Source organism: Neofelis nebulosa, chromosome 14, assembly GCF_028018385.1.
Source record: "Neofelis nebulosa isolate mNeoNeb1 chromosome 14, mNeoNeb1.pri, whole genome shotgun sequence".
NCBI classification, from domain to species: Eukaryota; Metazoa; Chordata; class Mammalia; order Carnivora; family Felidae; genus Neofelis; species Neofelis nebulosa.
In genome coordinates, this window is record NC_080795.1 from 45662785 (window position 1) to 45689646 (window position 26862).

The 26862-nt window shown below is 34.5% G+C and overlaps 1 protein-coding gene and 1 long non-coding RNA gene across 8 annotated transcripts in view; one reads left to right on the forward strand and one right to left on the reverse strand.

Moving 5' to 3' along the window:
• The window catches only part of VPS13B (vacuolar protein sorting 13 homolog B), an 805543-nt gene that overhangs the window by 461184 nt on the left and 317497 nt on the right, over window positions 1–26862 (forward strand). For 6 of the 7 annotated variants that reach the window (XM_058699592.1, XM_058699588.1, XM_058699591.1 and 3 more), the window contains one exon: window positions 7442–7553. In XM_058699592.1, the coding sequence (XP_058555575.1) occupies window positions 7442–7553 (112 nt within the window). Of the gene's footprint in view, window positions 1–7441; window positions 7554–22178; window positions 22223–26862 lie in introns of all 7 variants that reach the window. The other variant, XM_058699594.1, reaches the window with a different exon arrangement.
• Window positions 7412–26661, reverse strand: LOC131494877 (uncharacterized). The gene is made up of 3 exons (XR_009253622.1): window positions 26393–26661; window positions 17602–17729; window positions 7412–7595 (listed from the first exon to the last, which is right to left on the reverse strand). It is a non-coding gene; the product is annotated as an uncharacterized LOC131494877 (long non-coding RNA).

Here is a 26862-nt window from a genome sequence, read left to right on the forward strand (position 1 = left end):
TAAAATTGATTATTTTGAAATAAAAAAAATTAGTATTGTCTGTATATGCTGTATTCTGACAGTATTATACAGTTGTTTTCATCTGTTCAGAGACTTTGTAGAAACACATGAATGGTAAAGAATAAAGTTAGTCTTCATTGAGCAATTACAAGTGATCTGAGAGGCAACTACTAACCAGGATAGAGGCTGCATGCTCATTGTAGACACGCTGACCTTTGTGCTTTTTCCTTGTTATTATCCTTTATTATGTGAGTATCTAATGAATGTTTAACTAATACGATTTATATTAAAATTACTTAGGCAAAAAAAGAAACCTATATTTTTAAACAGTATAGCTCTCTGAGACCCATTTTGTGTCATAATAACACTTTTTCATAACCATACAGAAAGAGGGATAGACATAAAAGGTCATGGAGATTTCAGACCATCTTTTTGATTTTTCAACTGCAAATAGGGGGAAAACACTATGGAAACAGAAGTAGTTTGGCTTTCTTTATTTGAGAAAACTTAGGATTATTTTGATAAGAGTTTGAAGTAGTCCATTGTATTTTAAAACTATCATTATATTGGGGCACCTGGCTGGCTCAGTTGGTTAAGCATCTGATTCTTGATTTTGGCTGGTTATGATCTCACTGGTTCATGAGATTCAGCCCCGTGTAGGGCTCTGATCTGACAGCATAGAGCTTACTTGGGATTCTTTCTCTTCCTCTCTCTCTCTCTGCCCCTCCCCCACTTGTTCTTTTTCTCTCAAAATAAATAAATATTTTAAAATATCATTATATTACAGTATCTATAAGTTTTTCCATTAAAATAAAATTGCAGAAAATTTGTATCCAGATGAAAATAAGAATAAAGTTTTATGATATCTATATTATTAACAAATTGTAAATTTTTTTTTAGCAATTAAGGGTTTTCTTTTCTACAGATACCTCTCTGGGTAGTATAAAAACATTTATTTTCCTAACCAGAATGAGTTTCTGTAATTTCATTTAAAATAATTTATGTTAGTAAGCTTTTGTGATTTCCTGAAAATTCTTTTTCTTTTTTTTTAATGTTTATTTTTGAGAGGGAGACAGAGAAAACAGTCAGGGGAGGGGCAAAGAGAGAGGGAGACAGAGGATCCATCTGCGGGATCTCTCAGCAGGAAGTAAGCTCCTTCCTGTCAGCTCAGAGCAATGGGGGCTGGAACCAAAAACCATGAGAACATGACCTGAGCCAATGTCGGAGGCTTAAATGACTCAGCCACCCAGGCACCCCAGATTTACTGAAAATTCTTTGTAGTGTGTATTTTGTGTTTTCATTCCATAATTTTCTTATTATTTTCATTTGAGTGTAAACAAGTGGTAAGGGCCAAAACTTCATGGAAACCTAAGGGGAAAAAAGTGTTAAAAAAAGTGTTAGAGATGAGAGGGTAGTATGAGGTGGAGAGAAATACAGGAGTGCTGTATGAAAAAATTGGGAAAGGTCGTGCAGACAAATCAGGAAGGAAAGCAACCTATCTGTGATGAGTTTTTACTGCTACAGAAGTGTTCAGGAATTACAAATTGTCCTCAAATTATGTGATGTAATTGGCCTCTAAATAGTAATTGCCTGCTAACTAATCCTAGATTGAATCCTTCTTCCTCTGATATCCCTAATGCTATTTTAAGGTCTCACACCTTAAATTTCACATCCTAAAACATCAATATTGATCACAAATACAAATAAAAAGAAAAGAAACCGAATGTATATGCTTCATCTCCCATTTAAGTTTTGAAATTGGGCCTAAAATGTAGAGCAGTAGCAATATGTTGCTTTTTCAGGATGAGCCAGCCTAGCTTAGACTTTTTAAATAGGTGTTCAATAGTATTTTATACTGATAAATCTTCCAGAATCAGACATAGCTTTCCTCTATGTGCACATTTGATCTGCATCCAACATTTGCTTATTCATCATAAAATATTTTACCTGTTTGATGTACTGAATGATTTGGGATGTCTTTGGTACTTGTTAATAGGAGGGACATTTTCATAGTGACTTATTCTTTCAGTTAGACATTCATTCTAGTACTCCTTTGAATAAAATTTTGTAAATATACATACATGTGAGAGAAACTTACATGACAACTTCTTTTCACCACCCACATCAGTGTCATGGCCCTTAGGTGAACCTTATTTATGGTGTTAAATGTTTCTTCTTAAGATAGACTTTGTCTATAAAGTATAAATTATCTCAGTCATTGAGTCAGAAGTCTTTTTTTTTTCAATTTTTTTATTGTGGTAAAATACACATAACAAGATTTTTTCCATTTGTAATTATTTTCAAGTGTACATTAACAGCATAAATTACATTGCCCAGGTTTTACAACCATGACCACTGTCTGTTTCCAGATGTTTTCATCATCACAAACTCTGTACTCATTACTTTCTTTCTCTATGAATTTGCTTATTCTGTACATGTTTCATGTAAGCAGAATCATAAATATTTGGCTTATTTCACCTAGCATGATGTTTTTAAGGTCCATCCGAATTGTAGCAGGTATCAGAGCTTCCTCTTTGTGGCTAGATAATACTTCATTGTATGGACGTGCCACATTTTGTTAACTTTCATCTATTAGACACTTGTGTTGTTGCCACCTTTGTGTTGGCTGTTGTGAGTAGTGGTGCTGTGAACACTGGCATACAAGTGTCTGTTGAGCCCATTTTCACTTCTTTGGGATATGTACCTAGGAATGGAATTGCTGGATCATATGGTAATTCTGTGTTGAGAATTCTTTGTTTTTGAGGAACCTCCAGTCTGCTTGGACACCTTTTTGACTAAGGCAGGATTTGTGGTATTTTCTGAACAACACTCATGTGCAGGCATAGTTCAGAATATAAGAGGGCTCACTCTTAGTAAGGATGGGAGCACCTGTCCACTAAGCACCTCTTCAACGAGACAGAGGTTAGAAGTTCAGTAGTTCACTCTAGCTTTATTTTCCTATCATTCGCAGCCATGGTTTATTGAAACAGGTTCTGTGCTTCACTGATTTGTGTACATGTCAGAAGGAATAAAAATCTGGCTATTTGGGAAAAGGGAGAGAAAACAGCTTTAGTTCTTTTGTGTGTTTGTTTTGTTTGTTTTTTGGTTTACTGTATTATAATCATTAATACTACATATCACACAATTTTGTTGGTGTTGTATTAAATTTACCTTTCAGTGGGGCGCCTAAGTGGCCCAATCTGTTAAGCGTCGGACTTTGACTCAGGTCATGATCTCATGGTTTGTGGGTTTGAGCCTGCATTCTGCTCTGTACTGTCAGCTCGGAGCCTGGAGCCTGCTTTGCATTCTGTGTCTCACTCTCTCTCTGTCCTTTCACTTGCTCATGCTCTGTCTGTCTCTCTCTCAAAAATAAGAAACATTAAAAAATTAAAAAAAAATAAATTTACTATTCAGCTGCTTTAACTAGGAAAATCCTCAATTGATTGGAATTGCAAAAATATTTCTAGCCTTTTGCTTTCTTATTTTTAAAGTTCTTTCTTTTTTTAGTGGTGGTTATTGTCGGATTTTTAAGGTAGAGTTTCAAAATTCACATGCCTAAGTACTTCCTAAGCAGGTAACCTTGAATAAGAGCATATGGAAAAAAGAGTGCATTTTGTTACAGCCATTTTGGAAAATATAGTCTGTTTCTCTGTGAACTTGTGGTTAATTTAAATCCTTTATACAAACACTTTTTGCAGTAAACACCTTTTTAGTGGCATTTTTCATGACTTGGGTGAGTATGTATATAAATAAATTTCTAGCAAAAAAGATTGCTAGATCAAAGGGCATGTACCTTTAAGATGTTAAGGGATGTCAAATTGCCTGTCTAAATAGCTGCACCAGTTTACTATTTCTTTACTCTGTTTCTAACAGAGTTTTGGGTTTTTGTCAGTCTCATTAATTAAAATTGCATTCTTTTTCTAGGTAGTTGCTCATCTTTTCCTTATCAATTAGTAAGAACTCTTTGTGTATTAAGTCTTTTGTCTGGACTACGTTGTATTGCATATATCTCTTCTCTTTTCTTCTCTCCCTCTGCCTCTGTGTGTGTCTATGTCTATGTGTGTGTATATGTCATATGTATTCTATGCAGTATTCTTACAATAGTACCTAACTTTTTCTAAACTTTTTCAGTATTTCTGGGTTACACAGTTCATCAAGTTGTTTTAAATTGTCTCCAATCTCCAAAATTTTTCTAATAGGTTTATTTTTAAAAATCTACATACAAGCAGACCTGCAGAGTTCAAACCCTTGTTGTTTAAGGGTCAGCTGTACTTATATCTATAAACTATCTCTGAGAGGTAATGACTTTCTAGAATATGCCTGTCTGTAATTTATATAGATAGATGTATCTTGTAGGTAGGTAGGTAGGTAGGTAGGTAGGTAGATAGATAGATAGCCTTTCTGTAGTTATATTGCATGCCAAATATTCAAAACTTTTGGCACATTCTACATTTTTTTTTGACACTTTGTCTTTCATCATTGCTGTTCTTAATTCAAATGATTAATTCACCCATGATAGCTTTGTGTAGGGTTGTCACTACAGTTAGGGCTTTATAAAAGTGTAACATTGCACAGAGGCAAGTTCAAATACTCTTGGGACTTGAGATGTTTTATTCTGTTGAGTTTATATTGAGAATCCTAAAGGAAGAAGTCTCTGAAACACTTATTTCTTGCTGGATTTATGAAAAGTTATTTATAAATAACAGTCTTATGTTATCCAACAATTGCATGAAAATTCTGCTCTTTATTTAAACTTCAGGTTCTGGTCACTTAAGCTCATAATTTCAAAGTTGTTCGTAACGTTTTCATTTTCAATACACACTCTTCTTGCACCAAGAAAAGATAAGATCTTTCAGACTTACATTTCACATTACATTAACTGTAAAAGTTTTTAATAGTTCATGTGTAAAATCAGTTAATAATAAGAAAAATATACTTAACATTCTAATATTTTATTTAAACAAATGATACTGAAAGTCTGGTTTTCAACTTGAATATTGTTTGCATTATGTGCAATCATTATCAAGATCCTGAATCTACAGGTGTTTGACTTCCAGTTTAAGCTATTTATTTCAGAATAGAGGACTGTTTTTTGGATCTAATATGAGTCTTCTAGAGTAAGTAGTTCCGCATGAGCCTAAATTTTTAAAAATACAGTTTAAGCAAAGAAGGAAGGCATTCATTTTCATGTTGAAAATGCATCTAGAGGGAACATTTCCTCATATGGTCCAACTATTAAATGCAGGTGAAATAAACCAAAAAAGGGGAAGCTTACTTTTTTCTAAGTATAAAGTAACTAAAGAACTGAATCAAAGCACTTTCTTATATAAATACATATTTTATTATTTTTTCTTCTATCTCAAAGGTACATTTTGATAAGCTAAATACTTTCTATAATAAAATTGATTATTTTTATTTAGTTTGTGAATGATCTGCATTCAGTGCTTTTCTTTATTATTAAAACTTTATAGTCAGTATAATCTAGTGAGAACACTTTTGGCTCTAACAGAAACAGAATTCTGTTCTTGGATCTGGCTTTGTATGTAACACCAAGTACGTCATTTTTCTTCCATATGTACCTCATTTACTGCAGTGTTTCTATTACATTTCAGACTTTCATATGGTGAGTAGTATCTGTAGCCTGGAAGAACAGTTAGCAAGTATACTAATTGCACTTTTGTGGTATGGTCTATTCTCTAGACTTACTATTTATTGATTTAATTGATGCCTGCTGCTTAATCAGAGGTTTTCCCCACATGGAACTATTTGATAAGCTTGGCATAAAATGCAAGATCTGTGAAATGTAAACAATGTTCATAGTATGAGGACCTATAATCAAACCAGACCTCTAGTCATTTGAAAAGAGTACAGCTGCATGAGAAGCCGTTTTCTATTTGATCTTTTTTGCTGTGGACATTTAAAAGTACTGTCTTTATTGCACCATCCACATGCTAATATTTATTATGATAGCTCATCTCTTTCTCCCCCTTTTTCTGTCCTTGGGACCACCACCTCCCAGCTGTTTTGCCGTTCCCTTTATGTACATCTCATCCTGGTTCCTTCTTTTCCTGAGTATCTTTCTTGTAACTTTTTCTGATTTTCTTAATTCTGACTTTCTTTTTTAGTCTAATCTAAGTCAGACCATACTGAGTATACTGCTGAAGCAGCTGGAAATAATCTCTTAGCTTTTGCATTCTTTGGGCACCACAGTTTGGGAAATATGGATTGTATGCCTTTGTAGGCGTGTTCTGCTCAGGATATTCTCGAGGTCTTGCAGCCAGTCCTGTTCTGTTCCATTTGTGGCAGATGATAGTTTCTTGGGAGAAACGATGAGTTTGAGTATCTGTTTTCTTCAAAAGCCACAAAGTTGTATATTGTTAGCAATTTTAAACAATTTTTGAACAGCTACTACAATGGCATCATCTGTTGGACAAGAGGGAGTAGAATATAAATTTATATTAATATAAGTTAATGGGGCCATGAAGAACCCTTATCCATTTCAAATGGTCCTTAGAAAAGACATTGAATTAGCCAGTGATTTACAGAAAAATTGTTAAACTTTATAAGAACATGGCAAAATGCTGTTGCTTTATTCAATACAAAGGATCAGAATTATATATATTTAAATTCTGATATATATATATATATATATATATATATATATATATATTGTTTTTCATTTTTTTATTGTTTTCTGAGATTACTTACCTGAGTGTTAGATTCTATTAGGAGGTGGAAGTTTTACATAGGTATGAAATTATTTCCCAAGCGAGTTCACAGTAGAAATTACTTAAATTAAAAAGTGCCTAGAATAACACGTTGAAATGTCCTTGTATATTAAACAATTACCTGGTTTTTTTTTTCTTTGCCGTTGCAGCCATTATATTTCTTTTGGAATTTCTGACATGTTACAACTTGAAGTGCTGTGACCATGTGTGTACATATGTGTGTGTGTATTGTATTTAATTATTATTTGTCATGTAAATTTAAATGGTTTGAGAATCTGTCACTGACCTTGTAGTGACCTTTAATATCTTTGTTGACAATAATCTATGCGTACACTGCAATGGCAGTGTCAAAAACCCAGGGCTGACAGTCACTTGGGAGAAAGACGTAGTAGCATAAGATTATGAAATTTGAGAAACATACTACTTTAACACGACTCATACGTAGTTAACATTGTATGTTTTAATGTTGGGATGGAGTTGTTGGGTTTTTTAACTATCATTTTAATTGTGCACAACGGAAAATTACTTAATGGGATATAAAGGAAGTAGTTCTCAAAAGCCTCAAATATTTTTATTTCTCACATAATTTTTTCCTTGCCCTCATTTATTGGTTTTATCTTCATGTGTCTCTACCCGTTATTTAGATTTCTCCATATGCATAAAGTACACACAGACCCACTGAATACCTCATGAATCCATTTCTTTTATTACAGTTAATCAGGCAGCAAAAGAAGACACGATGGTTTTGAAGATTGGCTCTGTTGCTATGGCTCCCCAAGCTGACAATCCCCTTGGCAGAACTGTCCTCAGGAAAGATATTTACCAGTAAGTTTATTTTCTTATCTTCGATCTTGCAGCAATTTCATCCTGCAAAGCAGTACACTGATCAATAAAACTTGCTTAGTGTGGCCTGTAGAAATACTTTTCATTTGGGATCTTTTGATATTTAAAACCAGGTTTTTCTGATTTTCTTCAGTTGTGGGTTTTTAAATTCATTCAGACAAATCAAGTATTTCTGTGAAGTGTTGATGAATAACAGAATGTAGGTACCAAGGCCCCATAAAACTGAAGAAGCGCAGTTTGGAAAATTTTAGCAGACTTTAAATTTGACCAAATCTCTAATCACATAAGAAACTGAGGTTCGCTCCAGAACTACCACATCCTACTGCAGTCATTTTCTTAATTTCACTATAAGCCATTATTTGAAACGTAGGTCTGTGGATGTCATGTGGATCAAAGCTGTAAAGAAAAGCAAACTTCTAAGGAGAAATTTCACAGTAAACACTTTCTGTGAAAATGCCATGCTCTGGATTTTGTCACTGAGTATTTGCAAACCACACCAAGCATATATGGACAACTAAACTGGTGAACATGTGTAATCAACATGATAAAAATAATACATCATTCATACTGGCACTGCTGCCAGACATAAAAGTGCAGTTGCAAATAATACCAAGTGAGAAAAATCACAGAAGTACAGATGAACAAGTGTCTTATTCATCCTGCTGGTCTGCTTCTCAGATGAGGTGGTGTCATTCTTTTAAAAATAAATTCCTACTGTTCTCCAATAAATGTTACCGTTAGGAAAGATTCTGATCTTTGTAATGCACTTACCACCTAGAGGTTGATAGCAATTTTTACTTTAAGCAGACCTAGGGATTTGATTTTCTCAAATTTTTCCGTTATTTGATATTTTTTTCTTTTGAATTACATATCATGTTCTCTTTCTTGTATTACTTTTGTTGGTAGCTTATAGTATTCATCCCTTAAATAAGTTCTTATTTTGCTAGCTTACATAGAATCTCAGAATGTGAGAACTGAAGGAGGCCTTTGGAATTTTCTAATCCAGCTGCCTTATTTTATAGATAAGGAAACTGAGGATCCAAAACAATAGCTGTCTCTGGTTAAGTGATGATGATAGACACAAGATCACAACTCATAACTGTTTACTCTCTCAGTATCTAGGGGAAGGATTACAGTAGAATTTTTTCTGGGTGAAAATAATTTAATCTTCTAACATTTGAAAAGGTTTTCAGGTGTATTTATCTTTTATTTTTCATTTCAGAAGTAAGCAGCCCTCAAAGAGGGTCTTACTTATGGTGAAAGAAATATGTTTTCTATTAAAAGATCTTATCACCATCAATAAAGTGAACTCCTTTCCTCCTCTGCCCTCTCCGCATTCTGGCTCCTTAGAAGTCATTTGTGAAGATATGGCTCCCTTAGGCCTGTTTGTCATTGCTTTCTTCTCATTGTCCTTGAACTATTTTTTCTCAGTCGCTGTCCGTATTTACTTTCCATATTTTCTTCATACTTATTTTTTCCTTCCCTTTCTGTATCTTTATTCTTTATCTTTTCCTTTTCTATGTTTCTTTTTCTTTACTTTCTACCTTCTTTCCCTATCTCGTTTCCTTCCCTGTTTTGCTACCTGAATTATTTTGTAGAATATGGAAATATAAAGCCAAAAAATAAATTAAGTGTAAATAGCATAGTATCTCTTTTAGATCTTCAGTGCCTCATATCCTGAAACATGCAAAATATATAAAAATATATACTAAGTACACACAAAGTACAAAAAAGGTACTTTATAGAATAAATGCCCCAGTTTTTTTATAATTGACAAACCAAAGTGCACAGAATTTTTGCATGATTTGCCAAAAGCATACACTTAACTAAAGGCAGAGAATTTCAGAATCATTTTTTATGAATTCCTTTCAGAACTGTTTTTAGATTTGTATTTTTATCATTTAGTCCCTCTCCTTGATCATATCATTTAGTCATTGCACTCTCCCACTGCATATTTTTACTTCTTCTTTCTTTTAATCTGCTCTTAGTGTTTTTTTATTTCTCTCTTGACTTTTCTAACTTCCTCAACCAGATCAGTGGCATCTATAAAAATCCATAACTAACATTTTTGATGGTGAAAAACTATATGCTTTCTCCCTAAGATCAGGAACAAGACAAGGATATCTGCGCTTGCCACTTCTATGTAGCCTTATACCAGAGGTTCTAGCTAGGGCAGTTAGGCAAGAAAATGAAATAAAAGACACCCAGATTATAAGGAGGAAGTAGAACTGTCTTTTTGTAGATGACATGATCTTGTATATACCAAATCTTAAGGAATCCACTGGAAAACTTTTGGGCAAGCAAGTTCAGCAAGGTTGCAGGATACAAAATCAAATTATAAAAGTCAGCTCATAGTAACACTAAGCTATGCACTACCTAAAGGTGAAATTAAGAAAATAATTACATTTATAATTGCATCAGAAAGAAATACTTATGAATAAATTTACCAAAAGATGTGCAAAACTTAACCCTTTGAAAATTACAAAACATGGGTGAAAGAAATTAAAGATCTAAAATACATGGAATCATATCCTATGTACAAAGAATCTTAAGAAGATATAAATACATGAAATAATATCCCATGTGCATAGATCAGAAGACTTAATTAATGTTAGATGGCAGTACTCCCCCAAATAATTTGCATTCATCATAATCCACACATCAAAATTTCAGCTAATTTATTGGCAGAGATTGACAGAACTGGTTCTAAAATTCATATGGAAATTCAATAGGCCCAAGCAATACTGGAAAAGAAGAAGTTGGAAGGTGGACACATCCTGATTTCAAAACTTAGGATAAAACAGTAGTAATCAAGACAATGGAGTACTGGCATGAGGATAGATACATATAAATGAATGGAATTGAGATTCCACCAACAAACCATCACATTTACTGTCCATTGGTTTTTGATAACCCAAGATAATTCAGTAGTAAAGAACAGTCTTTTCAACAAATAGTATTCGGACTACTGAATATTTACATGAATTTGGACATTTACCTTATACCATACATAAAAATTATGATGTAAATATAAGAGATATAAATATAAGAAGTAAAATTCTGGAATTTATAGGAGGAAGGAAAGGAATAAGTCTTTGTGCCCTTGGATTAGGTAATGGCTTCTTTAAAATGACACCAAAAGCTGAGGAGGGGACAAAAGAAAAAAAATAGGTAAGTTCAGTTTTATCAAAATTGTAAATTTTTGTGCTACAGAGAACTCTGTCAAGAAAGTGACAGTCTATAGAATATGAGAAAATATTTACAAATCATGTATCTGATAAGAGACTTGTATCCAGAATATATAAAGAACTCTTAACAGCCAATAATAGAAGAACAACCCAATTAAAAAATGGGCAAAGGATTTGCATAGATAAATATGCAAAGAAGATATAAACGTGGCCAATAAGCACGTGTTAAGATTTTCAACCCAATTAGTCATTAGAGACATGCAGGTCAAAACTATACCCAGTAGGATGGCTATAATAAAAAAGACAACTGATGTGGAGAAATTGGAACCCTCATGCATTTCTGGTGGGAATGTAAAATGGTGCTGCTACTGCGAGAAACACCTCATAAGGTTAAACATAGAGTCATCATATGATGCAGCAATTCTACTCCTAGGTATGTCTCCAAGGTGATTGAAAACTGTGTCACACAAACGCATACCCACAGTGGTCGTAGCAGCACTACTCATAATAGCTAGAAGTGGAAAATACCCAAAGGTTTTTCAGTTGACAAATGGCTAAACATATGTGGAATACTCATGTAATAGAATAGTATTCTGCCATAGAGAGGAATAAAGTCTATGTTTTAACATAGATCAACCTTGGAAACACGCAAAGTAAAAGAAACCAGACAAAAAAGCCACATGTTATATGATTCTATTTATATTTAAATGGAATGACCAGAACAGACACATCCATTGAGACAGTAGAAGAGTGGTTGCTAAGACAGAAGAGAAGAATGACTGCTAATGGGTATAGAATTTCTTTTTGGGGTGATAATAGTGTTCTAGAATTAGATAGTGGTGATGTACCATAATTTGTCCAGTGAGTACTTGTACAGTGAGTGAGGTATAGTGAGTGCAATGAGAATATACAAAAAACTAAATTATACACCTCAAAAGGATCAATTTTATTGGATGTAAATTGTATCTCAATAGAGCCAATTGTTTTAAATCAAAGATTGATGTCACAAATTGGTCCAGAGGAATTAAATTCCAGAAAGAGAAATACCTGTTCTAGGTGTATGGAGACTGGATGCACTTTTCACCTTTGGAATTATTTGCCTTATCTGCTATAAGCAGGGATATTTTATTGTGGAAAGGAATAAATCAAGGGACATTTATTGGTCATGAGCTAGAGTGACACATTGGAATCTGGAGGAACCTGAAACACACAGTCATCCATAGTGGTTTTTGTTTTTTGTTTTTTTTGTTTTTGTTTTTGTTTTTTTGAGTGTTGGGTGGGGAGAGGGAGCTGGTAAGAAGAAATTGAATATCACAAAGTTTCACATTCTTTAAAAGATAAAGCCATGTTGGAGGTGTACTCTTCAATACAGTAGTCACTAACTACTATGGCTCTTCTGCTTTTGGAATGTGGCTAGTCTAGGGGCACCTGGGTCACTTAGCAGGTTGAATGATGGACTCTTGGTTTTGGCTCAGGTCACGATCCTGGGGTCATGGGATCGAACCCCACGTCAGGCTCTGTGCTGAGGGTGAAGCCTTCTTGGGATTCATTCTCTCTCTCTCTCTCTCTCTCTCTCTCTGTCTCCCTCTGTCTCCCTCTCCCTCCCTCCCTCCCTCCCTCCCTCCCCCCCCCTCCCTCCCTCCCTGCCTTCCCCTCTCCCTCCCTCCCTCCCTCCCCCTCTCCCTCTCCCTCTCTTCCCCTCTTCTCCTCTCCCTGTCTCCCCCTCTTCTCCTTCTCTCTCCCTCCCTCCCCCCAGCCTCCTCCTTCTCCTTCCTTCTCCCTCCCTCTCCCTCCTTCGCACTCCTTCTCCCTTCCCTCCCCTAACCCCCCTCCTCTGCCCCTCTCCTCTGCTGGCACTCTCTAAGATCAGGTAAGATAAGATACTTTAAAAAAAGAATGTGGCTAGTCCAAATTGAGATGTTCTAGAAGTATAAAATACACACAATATTTTGAATAATTAATAAAATATCTCCTTAATCTTTATGTTGATTTTATATAATGATAGCAATACTTGGATGTGTTGAGTTAAATACATTATTACAACTCTTTCCCACTGTATTTTTAAACCTTTTTTCAGTGTAACTATTAGCAAATTTTAAGTTACAGAGGTGGTTCACATTTGTGTCTTGCATTATATTTCATATATATATAGTACAAGTCTACTAGGAGAGGCCTACAACAAACACAGGACAAGTCTTGCCCTTGGGACCTTTGAAACCAGAGGCAAATTAAGTTTAAAGCTGTAAACCAACCCCAACTTAGTTCAGTTAATGATTGAATCAAAATTATCCCCTGCTTACCCATTCTGCCTGGCAGGAAAATGTGTGCCTTCTCTAGGAGAAATAACTTAACTTGTTTTAGTCTTTTTATATATGATGTCCAATATATAATCAAGAATTATAAAATATCAAAGAAGCAAGGAAATTAGATCCATTATCAGGAGAAAATTTAGCTCGTAGAAGACCTACAGATGATTGAGATGTTGGAATAAGTAGACAGGAGTTTTAAATAATTGTTAATAGTATTTTAAAAATGTTGAAAAGATAAAGAGTTCATAGAAACGAGGTCTATTTAAAATTCTAAAACTGAAAAATACACTCTCTGTAATTAAGGAGTCATTGGATAGCTATAACAGCAAATGGGCAAAGCAGAAGATAGGATTTAGTGAATTTAGACATAGCTAAATAGAAATTATCCAAACTGAAGCACAGAGAGGAGGAAAAAGTGAACACTGAAAAACATGTGGGTCACTGCCAAATGGTTTAATGTATGTGTAAGTAGGAGAAAGAACAACAAAAGGCATAACTAAAAGGATAACCCTTGAGAGTTTTCTAAAATTAACAATACTCATTAACCAGCAGACCCAAGAAACCTAGTACCCTATCCTCAATAAAAGCAAAATATATGCAAAGAAAACTACATCTAGGGACAATATGGTCAATTTACTGAAAATCAAAAATAAAGAGACTCCTCCCTGATGGGCTGAGGGAGAATGCTGAGCAAGGAGAGAGAGAATGCAACATCTGTCTCCCCCAGCACAGGTTCCCAGGTCTAAAATGTGTCTGTACCTGGGAGAAAGGAGATGCCTTTACCTTTAAAAAGTTGGGTATTTTCAGGGTGCCTGGGTGGCTCAGTCGGTAGAGTGTCCGACTTTGGCTCAGGTCATGATCTCGCGGTTGATGAGTTTGAGCCCCACATCTGGCTCTGTGCTGGCAGCTCAGAGCCTGGAGCCTGCTTCAGATTCTGTGTGTCTTTCTCTCTGCCCCTCCCCCGCTCACGCGCTGACTCTCTCTGTCTCAAAAATACAATAAATATTAAAAAAATAAAAATAAAAAAATTAAAAGGTATTTTCATTATTAAAAATATGTATGTGAAAATTCAAAAAAATCCTAAATGCAACCAATAAAAAAAAAAAACCTTTGAAGGAACAATAGTAAGACTGAAATAACTGAAGATCTTAAATCTGAAGATGAGAAAACTAGGGGACATAGGACCATTCTTTAAATACTTGACCTGTCATGTGTCACAGGGAATAGTTTTATTCCTTCTGAAGCTAAGAACAGACCTAAGATCATTAAATTAGTGAATAGTACAATGACAACTTGCAGCTCAATGGAATGAAGACCTTTCAGTTATAAAAGTAATAACAATGGGGCTATTTGTTCTTTATTCATTATTTAACAAATGTTTTTTTGTGAGCCTACTGCACATTAGGCACCTTTCTAGGTATTGGATGGGTGTCAAGACAAAGAAGAAAGCCTTGCTCTTATGGAACTTATATTTAATGGGGAGACAGTCACAAATTTAAAATATTCTATAATACTTGTTGTGGAAGCAGGGAAGAAGACAGAAAATGGGGAGTTAGAGATGGACATCATGGCCTAATAAGAGAAGGAATGGCTCACTGAGAAAGCATAAGGATCCTGGAACAGGAGTGTACAAATGAAGCCAGTGTCAGCTGAAGCAGTATATGCCTGAATCAGTGTGGTGAGAGACAGTATGGAGGAAACTTAGAGGCCATTGTTAGGCGTTTGGCTACCATTTTGAGTGGGAGGTGGTTGTGGAGGAAAATAATCAACACATGAAGAATTTTGAAATAATGATTTTGTTGTTTACCAGATATCTACTTGCAAAAGGACATGAAGGGATCACCAGCAAGGACTAAAAATATACATTTGAAAACAGGTGAAATCTGCCTTTAATACAAAGGAGTCACAGTTCAGAAGAACAAATGAGAGTTTGACATTGATCTCTAAAGGAGTCATGTTAAGGATTATTTCTGTCATTTGAATTAACCGAATATGTGATATGAAAGTTTTCTGATTTTTGAGGGGTTGATTTCTTCATCAGATGAGAAGCCTTCAGAGAGTTTGAGCTGGAGGAGTGGCAGGATCCAATTTATATTTAAGCAGATAATTCAGGCCAACACGTGAAGAATAGACTGCAGGCAGGGAAGGGCAAGGGTCTGTGACTGTTGCACTAATCTTGGCAGGAGATGATGGTGGTTTGGCTGATGGTAGTGGCTGTGGAGGTGATGAGAAGTGGTCAGATTCTGGACATATTTTAGTGGTAGAGCCAGGAGAAGTTGCAGATGGATTGCACATGGAATTTGAGACAACGGAGATAAGGATAATTCAGTTGTATGGCCTAAGCAACTGGAAAGATGAAATTAACTGAGGGAAGGAAAACTGGGAGGATTTAGTTTGGGGTTTGGCAGGTGGAGAACAGGAATTTACATTTTTTTGAAATGTTGACAATCTTAGGAGGTACTGAGCTCCCCCTTGCTGATATAGCAGAGGCTGATCAACCATGTAGAAGGGTAAGAAGGGGTTGGTTATATGTTGAATTAGACCAGTGCGGCTTTTTAAAAAAATTTTTTTAATGTTTATTCATTTTTGAGAGAGAGAGAGCATAAGCAGGGGAGAGGCAGAGGGAATGGGAGACACAGAATCTAAAGCAGTCTGCAGGCTCTGAGCTGTCAGCACAGAACCCGAAGTGGGGCTTGAACCCATGAGCTGTGAGATCATGACCTGAGGCAAAGTTGGATGCTTAACCATTTAACTGACTAAGCCACCCAGGCGCCCCTAGACCAGTGCTTCTTAAACTGAATGTATCTATAAATCACCTGGGGATCTGTTCAAATGCAGCTTTTGACTTGGGAGGTCTGGAATGGGGCCTGAAATTCCCTATTTCCACCAAGCTCCCACATGGTTGCGTAGAACACTGATGCTGGGTGATATTGATGTGCTGCTTCAAGGGCCACACCTTGTGTAGCAGATTAGGTGGTTTCCAAATCTTTTGAGCAAACAAGGTTTAAAAAATATATTTTAATAAATGCTGATAATTTTTAATGCCAAACATTCAAACACTGTGACAGCAAGTAAGTATCTTTCATCCCCACATTTTCCTGTTCCCTAGCAAGACCGTCCTCAATGGAGTCTTTTTTTAAGTTCAGAGTTTTTACAGATTTGCAGTTGATACTGGTTGTTACTTTTGTGGTCTATGATTCAGAAAATGTGAAATAATAAAACATGTATTAAATTACTGACAACTTACATGAATTTGCACCTCATTAGTCTCAAAAGATCTGATCCACTAGAAAACAACAGAGCATATATAACATGTTATTTATCCAGTGTTCATGCTCAGCTATATGTTTTCATGAATTCCTCTCTTGACCCTCTGCTGTTTTTACCTACTTCCTCCTTTTAGTCTACTGATCTTTCTAGTTTCCAACTACTAATTCCTGCATAAGGTGATCTCCCAGTTTCCTTTCACCTCTTTCTGAGATTCTCCTATGATGTGTTCAACTGTTTTTTTCCCTGACTTACACTGAAGTTCTGAAACACAGTTTGGCCTGATAGATTTCCCTCTATCTTACACAATCTCATTCCCTCAGAGATGATTCAGGTTCTTGTCTCTGGCTAAAGAGCAATAGAGAAACATTTAGGGATAAAAGGTTAAAAGGCAGATTAAAAAAAAAAAATGACCTATGCTGAAAAGTGTTCCTTCATAGGCTGATTTAAGGAAATTAAAATAAGCATTATGAAGTAAACTGTTTAAATGTGTTTGTAACTTAAGCACATTAAGGATTTAATAAATTTAGTTACATTTTTTATGTAAATGATTTATACATATTTTTGGAAACTATGTTCTTCAAATGCTGGTATATCATCTGCAGCTCAGTAACTGGAGAGTTTATGTTTGTTTCTACTAAAAAAAAAATGGATGTAAGTATCGGTCAGGACCTTATGCCATTCTATAGTATACTCACTATAGGAAAATTACATTGGATTTATATTATCTCTACTTCCTAGGACTTACCTAAAAATTTCATTGACTATAAACCTGAATACAGTCTTACAAGTATTTTAACTTAATTTTTATTGTTTTAAATTATTTTTAACTATTTTTTTAAATAAGAGAAATAGAATAAATAGCTCTACATCAGTCATTAGAACAGTAGGGATTTTTTGAGACATTCATGCTATCACATTGCATGTATGTATACATGCATTAACTCATTTATTACTTTAATTCACTTATTTTTAAAATATTAATTGTTTCACTTATTCGGCAGATATCTACTGAGTGCCTACAGTGTATGTAACACCAATGCTAGAAATGTACTTTTGAGTAGGACTTAATGGTACCTCCCTTCATTGAACTCAAGACCCCAACCATATTATTCAAGTCAATGAAATTACATTGTAAAGCTCTGATAGATTCAATAGCATAATAATTCACACTTTATCTACAACACCTCCCACAGAGCCTGGATTAATGAAATAAGCAAAATCAGAAGTTATGAACTTGCACCCTAAACTTTTTCGTGTCCTTACGGCATTAAGTCTGTACATCTTCTGAAAATTATGATACGAGGAAGGAATGTTTCCGGAAGTTCCATCCAGACAGGTTTCACAGGAAGGAACAGGGAAAAAGTATTCTTCATTTCCATTCAATGATTTTTCTTTTTAAAAGTGGAAGAGAATAGAAACATTGACATTAGTTATTCATGAGTCTAAGTAAATACATCATTTTTTCAGTATGTTTTAGTGATCTGTTTTTAAAAATCCTTCTATAAATCCTTTTATAAAATATAAATCCTTTCATAAAAATCCTTTAAAAAATTGTTTACAATTCAGTTTATCATTATTTAGTAGTCTTGTTATCAAATTAAAATATGAAAAGTTAAAATAGAATTTTTTAAAATAACAAATTGTTGAAATGATACCTTTTAAATAGTAAATCTACCTTTATTTTACTCTTTTAATAAGCCTATATTAAGGTTTTTAAAATAAAAGTGTAGTGTTCATTGTTTAAGTTAAATAATATATGCTATAGAAAATACAATCCCACTGCTTATTCTGATTGCTGGCTATTTCCTTACTTTGTGGCCATTGTTAACAGGTTGACACTTTTTTAGACCACTTCTGTGTGTCTGTAAGAGAGTGACAAGCCAGCTCTACCTGTCTTAAAAAATGGGGTCTAAATAGTGTTCTGCAACTTGGGTTTGTTTCAGCTCAGTATGTTGTAGGCACCCTTCAGTGTCCTCATACTCAGAAATGCTTGCCTGTTTTTGAACCATTTTAGATACAGATCAAGAATCTATTTAAAGACTACTTTTTGTGTCTAGCCAACAAAATGTTCTCCATTATTAAAAAAACACTGTGAAAACTTCTGTAGAACGTATTGTGACAAAGACTTCCAGACTTCAAGACATCACTGTACCTGGGAAACTGTAAAAGGAAAATTGAGTTGTTTCTGTCAGTGAGATAGCTACTGGGTGGTTTTTGAAGAACAAATATATCAGTACCAATAGGAAACTGAAATAATTACAGCTGTTCTTTGTTACCATGTGAATTGAAAAGACCCAAGTGGCTCACAGTAGTCACTACGGTATGAATTAAAATATTGTAGGCATTTGGGCTTTAATGTCCCACTTTGAAACTCTGCTCAACATCTGTAATAATGCTCAAGTTTTAATATGACAAAATTTCTTTTAACCCAACATGCATCCTCTTCTGTGAGCTGACCTCAATCTCTATTTCAAGTCTTGCTGGCATTTTCTTACATAAGAGTCTTGTTCAAATTATTGAATATATTTTGTTTACCCCAGTAATGCTTAGTAGGTTCTTTGCTGTGGCCCTTCTTTATGTATGCATTTTCAATTTCCTTGAAATATACTCTTCTTCCAGATTAGCCTTTCAAGGAGTTTTTATTATAAAAACTTTACATTGGAGAGGTTATGAATTCTTGAAAAATCTTTTTCTTTGGTGTTCAACATCATTAACGTAAACAAATTCCTAAGAATCACATCTTTCTTTTTAATGTCTCGCTTAAATCCTTCTCTTTAAAAAAACAAAAAACAAAAAAAAATTCGTAATTATTTTACTTAGAATGTCTTCTTTCTTTGGCCTTCAATACCAGTGCCTGAGGTACCTTTCTGCAATATAACAGCAGCAGCAGCGGCAGTAATAGCTAACATCTAGTGAGTGCTTCCCTCGTGTCAAGGATTCTACTTGATGTTTCAGCGCAATGCTTACTTCACTATAACCTTTAAGTAATAAGAGTCAAGTATTATGATTGTCTGTACTTTAGACATAGAAACTGATTCTACAGACATTAAGTGATTTCTTCTGGGTCACGCATAAAATAAGTGACAGAACCTGTTTCCATCGTCCATGCTCTTTACCACTACATTTTGCTGCCTGTTACTGAGTTTCTTATAAGATGCTGGCTTTAATTTTTTGATTTGTGAGCCATTAGAGACTCTTAAACACAGAGAACAAACTGAGGGTTGCTGGAGGGGGGTGTATGGGGTGGGTGGATGGGTTAAATGGGTGATGGGCATTAAGGGGAGGGCACTTGTTGGGATGAGCACTGGGTGTTATATGTAAGTGATGAATCACTAAATTCTACTCCTGAAGCCATCATTGCATTACATGTTAACTAACCTGGATTTAAATAAAAATTAAAAGAAAATAAAAGTAGATCTTTAAAAAAAAAAAAAAGATGCTGGTTTTAGTTTAATTTACAGTTAACCAGTGTATAGCTAAGGTTGAACTTAATTTTTTTTGAAGTTTTGCATTCATATTTCATTAAATTTTATAAGTGTTTAGATATTAGTTTTTTTTCTAACAATATTCTTGTTAACAGTGAGTAAATAGAGGGGCCCTCGGTGGCTCAGTCGGTTGAGCGTCTGACTTTGGCTTAGGTCACGATCTCACGATTCATGGGTTCGAGCCCTGCGTCGGGCTCTGTGCTGACAGCTCACAGCCTGGAGCCTGCTTTAGTTTCTGTGTCTCCCTCTCTCTCTGCCCCTCCCCTGCTCACTCGCGCTCTCTCTCTCTCTGTCTCTCAAAATCAAATATTAAAAATATAAATAAAAATTAAAAACAGTGAGTAAATTGAAACAAACTAATAGGCAGAAGTTTTAGTGCATTTTCCTTAGGTTTCCTAAAATATTACAAGCTACGATGGCTTAATATTACAGCTATTAGAGCCATAATTTATGATGAAAACTCTTATAATCCTAGTGTTTGAGTTCTTTGGTCCTTGGATGTACTTGAACATAAAATCTATTTTGAAAGAATTTTCATTAGGCTGTACTTCTTACTATATGATCTACATAAAATCTCCCCATTAACATCCCTAGCTAATGATTTTGATTGTCATCAAGCTTTTTCTCACGTTTTGAGCTGTGAAATGAATCATGACCAGATATAAATATTAACATAGATTTGCTGATTAATAAACTCAGTATATGTCTGTGATTTTTATTTCATAAGATATTTTAAGTGATTATAAAACATAATGATAAATGTTTACCTCAGTATAATTATTTCTTTAATTCTGTCTCAAAATTATGAAAGAGAAGGAAAAGTTGAAACTCTTTTTTCTTTGTTGTATTTCTTCTTCCCAGAGTATTCTTACATATCACAACTTTTCTCTTAAATTGTGTAGAAGAAGGTATTGATTTTCTTATGTTGAAACAACTGTGTACTGTTTGTTCACATATTTTTCATATGCAAAAGTTATATCAAAGTTAAATAAGCATATGGAGTTTTAGTACCTTGGGCTTTTTTCTCTCACATCCTGTGCAATTGAGAAATACTGTGTTTAAGCTACATGTATGAAAATGGGGCTTATAGAATTAGACATATAGATTTGGAAGTCATTTAAGATTATACACAGACTTCCAATGTCATTGCTGTATCATATGGATTAAAAATTTACGGGGCGCCTGGGTGGCGCAGTCGGTTAAGCGTCCGACTTCAGCCAGGTCACGATCTCGCGGTCCGGTCCGTGAGTTCGAGCCCCGCGTCAGGCGCTGGGCTGATGGCTCGGAGCCTGGAGCCTGTTTCTGATTCTGTGTCTCCCTCTCTCTCTGCCCCTCCCCCGTTCATGCTCTGTCTCTCTCTGTCCCAAAAATAAAAATAAAAAACGTTGAAAAAAAAAAATTTTTTTTAATAAAAATTTACAAAAATTTTAATATCTACCCTAAAAGACTTAACCTAGTGATTATAACAATGAAATTTACTTCATACATTTTTCTAAAATATTTTATTAAAGAATTTTAAAATACTCAAAACATTTTTTCTTTTTTACTTTTTTTTTTTTAATGTTTATTTATTTACTTTTGAGAGACGGCACAAGCGGGGGAGGGACAGAGAGAGAGGGAGACACAGAAATCTGAAGCAGGCTCCAGGCTCTGAGCTGTCAGCACAGAGCCCAACATGGAGCTCGAACCCACAGACTGTAACCTCATGACCCCAGCTGAAGTCAGATGCTTAATCGACTGAGCCACCCAGGCATCCCTCTTTTGTACTCTTAATTACAAAGTTTCTTAATCTTCATCATTTACTTGAGAGAACTATATTCTTCTTATAATTCGACATTTGTAAAGTTCTGCCTATAGCTCTTGGTAGGAGCCACAAATATTTGTGGGTCTTCTGAAGTCCCTTCTGGGATTTTATCTGTGACTAATTTATCCCATAGCTTTTTAGAAACTTTACCAGTTGTTGAATTTTTCAGCCATTTCTTCTTTACGGGCATTTGCTAATCCTTTTTTGGTACATTCAGTACTTAATTGATTGAATGTAGTATTGGGTTTCAGTTTTTCTCCATAGAGAATTTCATTCTCTTAAAAATTGTCTACAAGCATTATATGAAAACTCCATGGTAATTTTGACTAACTTTTTAAAGACATCTTTTATAAATGAGGCTTCTGACAGGTGTACTCAATCTGTGGCAGTTTCATTTATGGAATTTTACTTTTAAGGAATTACAAACATTAGAGGAGCTGATTCATTTTCAGCTTATCTTAGAAATCTTCTCTTAGAAGATTTCCATTAGTAGTACTCCTCCAACACTTGTTCCATTTTTTGCTTTTTTTTATGGACAACTTGTGCAATAGTGGTTGCTGTCCGCTTCTCACTGATGTGCTAACCACCCACCACAGTAAGTGTGAAAACATGCTTTGTTCTTTTATAATTGATAAGAAAATGTAGCTTTCATTACAAAAATTCATTTTATGGCGATAATTTTGGCAGCATAAGTGTTGACATAAAATACCCATTTTCTAAATGGAAGCTTTACTGAAATCTTGTTAAAGCCGAATTTTTTTTAAACTACTATAAAAAAAAAGTCTTAATTTTTTTTTGACTTTGATATACAATCACATGAGTTATTTTTTAAATTACAGTTTACTAAAAATCAGGACTCAAGTATCTCATTTAAGGTTTTAAATAAATAGACCTTGATGCAATCCAAGAGACAGGCATTTGCATGCAACAGAACATTTCACCTACATTAAAACCTTGACAGTATCTTTTTGTCATTTTTAACCTTATAATGGTGATTCTGGCTTTTCATAGGGTTAATGTTCCCGATACGAAATAACATTAAATTGATGTAACCATTGAAATTCATGGTTGAGACTAACTTAATTTTGTTAATCTTGTTTTATATGTACATTTCAACAATATACATAGGCCCAAACAATTGTTAATTGAAACAATATGACCAATAGAAATTCATAGATGAGATTAATATGATTAAAAACTGTGCATGTATGCTTTGAAAAATTGTCTTTATTTACAAACAAGAGATTATTCTTTTTCTGGAAATACTAATGATAGCCTTTCTTTATTCCTAATGAATATGCAATTCAAGGGTTGGTATTTCTCTTCTATGTCCTTTTACAATTTCACTTAAAACCTAGCTGACCTTCTACTCTAACTCTGAGCTGTATTTTCCAGATATACTGTAAAGATCAAATTTTACAAATCTCCATAAACTATGCCCTTCCCCTCCCAACCTTTAATTTCTTTCTAATTTTCTTTCTATATGAATGTTCTCAAAATAACCATTGTTTTGGTTTGGGGCAAGATATGTTTCATATCTGGTGACGTTATGTCCCTAATCCTATAATGCTTACTGTTGGTTTCAGATAACGCTCTCTTAGCAAATCAGAGAGATTGGGATAGTAGGTATTTAGAATAACTTGTCTAAAAGCTTTGTTCATAAATACTATTGGCAGACTTTTAGTCCCTGTCGTGTTCTTCAGCTGATCTAGTGTGAAGGCTTCGGATTTACATTTGGCCCTCACCAATGTTACTGCGTCTTTTGTGGCTTCCTGTAGCAGGATGTAGGTTTCCATGAATGTATTTCTATTTGTTGCCAAAAGCTACCTCAATAACAGTGTTGAAATGACTCTAAGTTTTACTGTCATAGATTTTGGAATGTTATATTGCATGTATTTAACCCTTTTTATTGATATGTTTAGATGCTTTACACTAGAAATTCATGTTGGAAAGAAGTTACAGAATAATAGAATATGTTTAGTTTCATTTCATGACAGTTTTATATTATAAACTTGGAAAATCTATCTTGTATTTCTTTCAGATACATTTTGGTTATATAAAGTATGCTGGATATATAATATATGCATTTCTGATTGTATATTTTCATTGAGGCACTAACATTATCATGTGAAATTATTATCTGAACACTTCTGGGCTTAGAGATAAGCAAGAGAGAGCATAGTTTACCTTTAAGATACTTAGGAAGACTATTTAACAGAACCACTGTCTCATAAGACCATTCTTTAAAGAACAGTAAAAGTTGCTATTCTCTAAGTGTCTGGTGTACAGGAAGAATTACATTTTTTCTCAATTAATAACAAAGATTGAATATTTTAACTAAAAAGTAACCCTCATGTTTATTCTTACAGTTATTCATATAATGTACCCTGTTCATCACCCTGAATGAATTAAAGAGTAGATACAGAGCTTAGAAGATAAACAGATAAACGGAGTTTTAAAAATCTGGTGGTGGCTGGCTGCCTCATTCGGAAGATCTCAGGGCTGTTAAGTTCAAGCCCCATGTTGGGCCTTGAGCTTACTTAAAAAAATTGAAATCTTCAACCAGCTTTGAGTTTAAGAAACTTGTAAAAGCGAGCTGTAGTGTTCGCTTTGTAATTATAACTTGAGGAAGACCCCTTTTACTCTGTGTTGACTAGGAGTGTCTACTAAGCCCTTTTTATCTTCTCTATATAAATGTAGAAGCTAATACAAATCAAGTTAGAAGGCATCTATGCATTCATTTAATATGTATGGTTAATAATAAGTTACCTCTACACATTGTATGAGAAGACTTGCTAACCACAAATAAGATTCTATTACCCAAAAAATACTTGTTTTTTTGCATGAGATCAAGTAAGTTTTTATTTTCTAAAGTACCAATTTAAACAACAGCTTCTATGTACACTTATCTTTATTTCTTATATTAGTGTATATTGACTGAGGTCACTGTCCTTAAACAGTCCAATTGTACCTATTTTGTCTACTAGAAATACTTATTCTTTATTTGGAGACCTTGTATCCTCTGTGCTGAAGACAGATTTTGTCTCAATCTGAAATACTTTTCTTGCCCATCATTTTTAACATTGAGCTTTGAGCAAAAACTAGATACCTAAAAATTAATCCACATTGACAAAGGTAGAAAAAATTATAAATTAGATTCCAAAATAGATACAAATTAGCACATAGCTAGTTTTTTTTCTAGTTCTTTTTTTCATATCTTTATCTTGAGTTATAACTTAAATTTAGGGAAGTGTATTAATTATTTGTATAAGCTTGATGAACTTTTACGTAGATACGGCCAAGGTACCACCACCCACCACTCCAGAAACTTTTCCTCATTTCCATCCCACCCCGTGCCCTCCACTCCAAAGATAACCATTATTCTGACCTCCATAATCATATATTCTTTTTTGACATAAGTTGTGAAAACATTTTTTCTCCACATAGCTTATCATGTGTAAATCAACATAGTTTGTGAGCCAGTGTCAAATCACACAATTCAAAAATAAATGATTTTGATCGGAATTAAAGTACAACTTTTAACTTCACTTGGTCATACCTTAATATCAGATTTTCCATGTGAATCTTTAAAGAATGTAAGAAAAACATAAACTCGATGTAAGAAGATGAAAAATTTTTATTAATAGACCACTCTATTCATTAGACATATTCCTAAGATACACTTCAATAACTGTGGTTATAATGTGAGCTTTTGAACCAATTTCTATGAATTTTATTTATTGCTACAGTTATTTAGTGCACGTTGTCGTATACATACATACATACATAGGACTTTTGTACATCAGAGTATATAGCTTCTTAAAAGGAAATGCCGCTTTTTATTCCAGGACTCCGTCGTCCTCTAACTGAATTGACTGTCGTCCAGGTATGGGTTTGATAAACTGACACAACAGTGAAAAGAATCCCTGTCCCATGTCAGCTTATCAAACACACTATGGACAGCATGTCTGTGGCATTGAACACATTACCAGTCACTTAAGTTCTGAATAGAAGTCACGAAGCTGATGTTCAGTGAAACACAACCTCAGTATTTCCAGGTGATTTTAAAGAACACCTGATAAAACTGAGGTATAGTACCACAAAACTTGAAGAATAATGCAAAAACTAGGGAAAAAATACATGCATAGAATTAAAGAATTGCAATGTCATTGGTTCAGTTTGGTGACAGAGTAGATGTTAATGAAATATATGATAATTTCTTAATATCCTGTCATCCTGGTTAAAAAAATGTCAAAATATACTATAAACATATTTACACCATAGAATAACACAGTAAAATCAAATATGTTTTGATTTTTTTAATCCTAGTTAATAGCAGAACAGATGACTCTCAGGGAAAGTTATCTTTCCATCTGTATCTCTATTTTTTTTCCAACTGAATTTATTGGAAAATGTTCATCCTCAGAAATTTAGCAGCCTTCACTTTGCATAGTGTGCCAGGATCATTTGTTCAGGTTCCAGGCTAAGTATGGGAATATTAAAAAGAGAGTCTTAAAATTTATTCATAGTGCCATAAATACTTTCTGATAAGAAGCTAACTTAGAAGATGATTTAGGGCAAAACGTGTTTGCTTACATAATGTTCACCTTACTTTACATATTTCAAAACAAAATAGTTAAATCTATAATATTTGCGAGTGAATTTGCCTGATACTACCTCATAAAAATGTGAAAACATTTTTTATATTTATTTTCTATACATTTTAACCAGGCGAAGAGGAAATGACATGATGTGGTTACAGTACCTCATCAGCGGAGCTCCTTTGAGGTGCTTCAAGTGGAAGTGAAGGGAGCAGTGCTGAGCAGAAGGCGCTCTCCTCTTTGGAGAAAACTGCAGTAGCCAAAGAGCTTTTTTAACCAGGGACTACTTTTAAATGTGTCTGGTCACCTCAAAGGATATGTAGAGCGTTTCCTGCCAGTAGGATTAGAGGAAGGAAGCACCAGGCCAAAATGTTTGATGTGTGATGTACTGTAATTTCTTTCATGTGTTTGGTGGCTTTTATATGTTGATCAGTGTTCCGCTACCAATTGTGACCCTGGTGTGGTCCAGGTCATTAAAGTTCTATGTTCCTTAATGTATAGGGTCATTAACCATACCTAGGAGCATTATTATAATTAAGGGTACTGTTTTCTTTTAAACTGCCACCTCTCATTTTCATTAAGGTATTTATTTTTCATAATTGGATAATCCTCCTAAGGACTGATTGCCATGAAA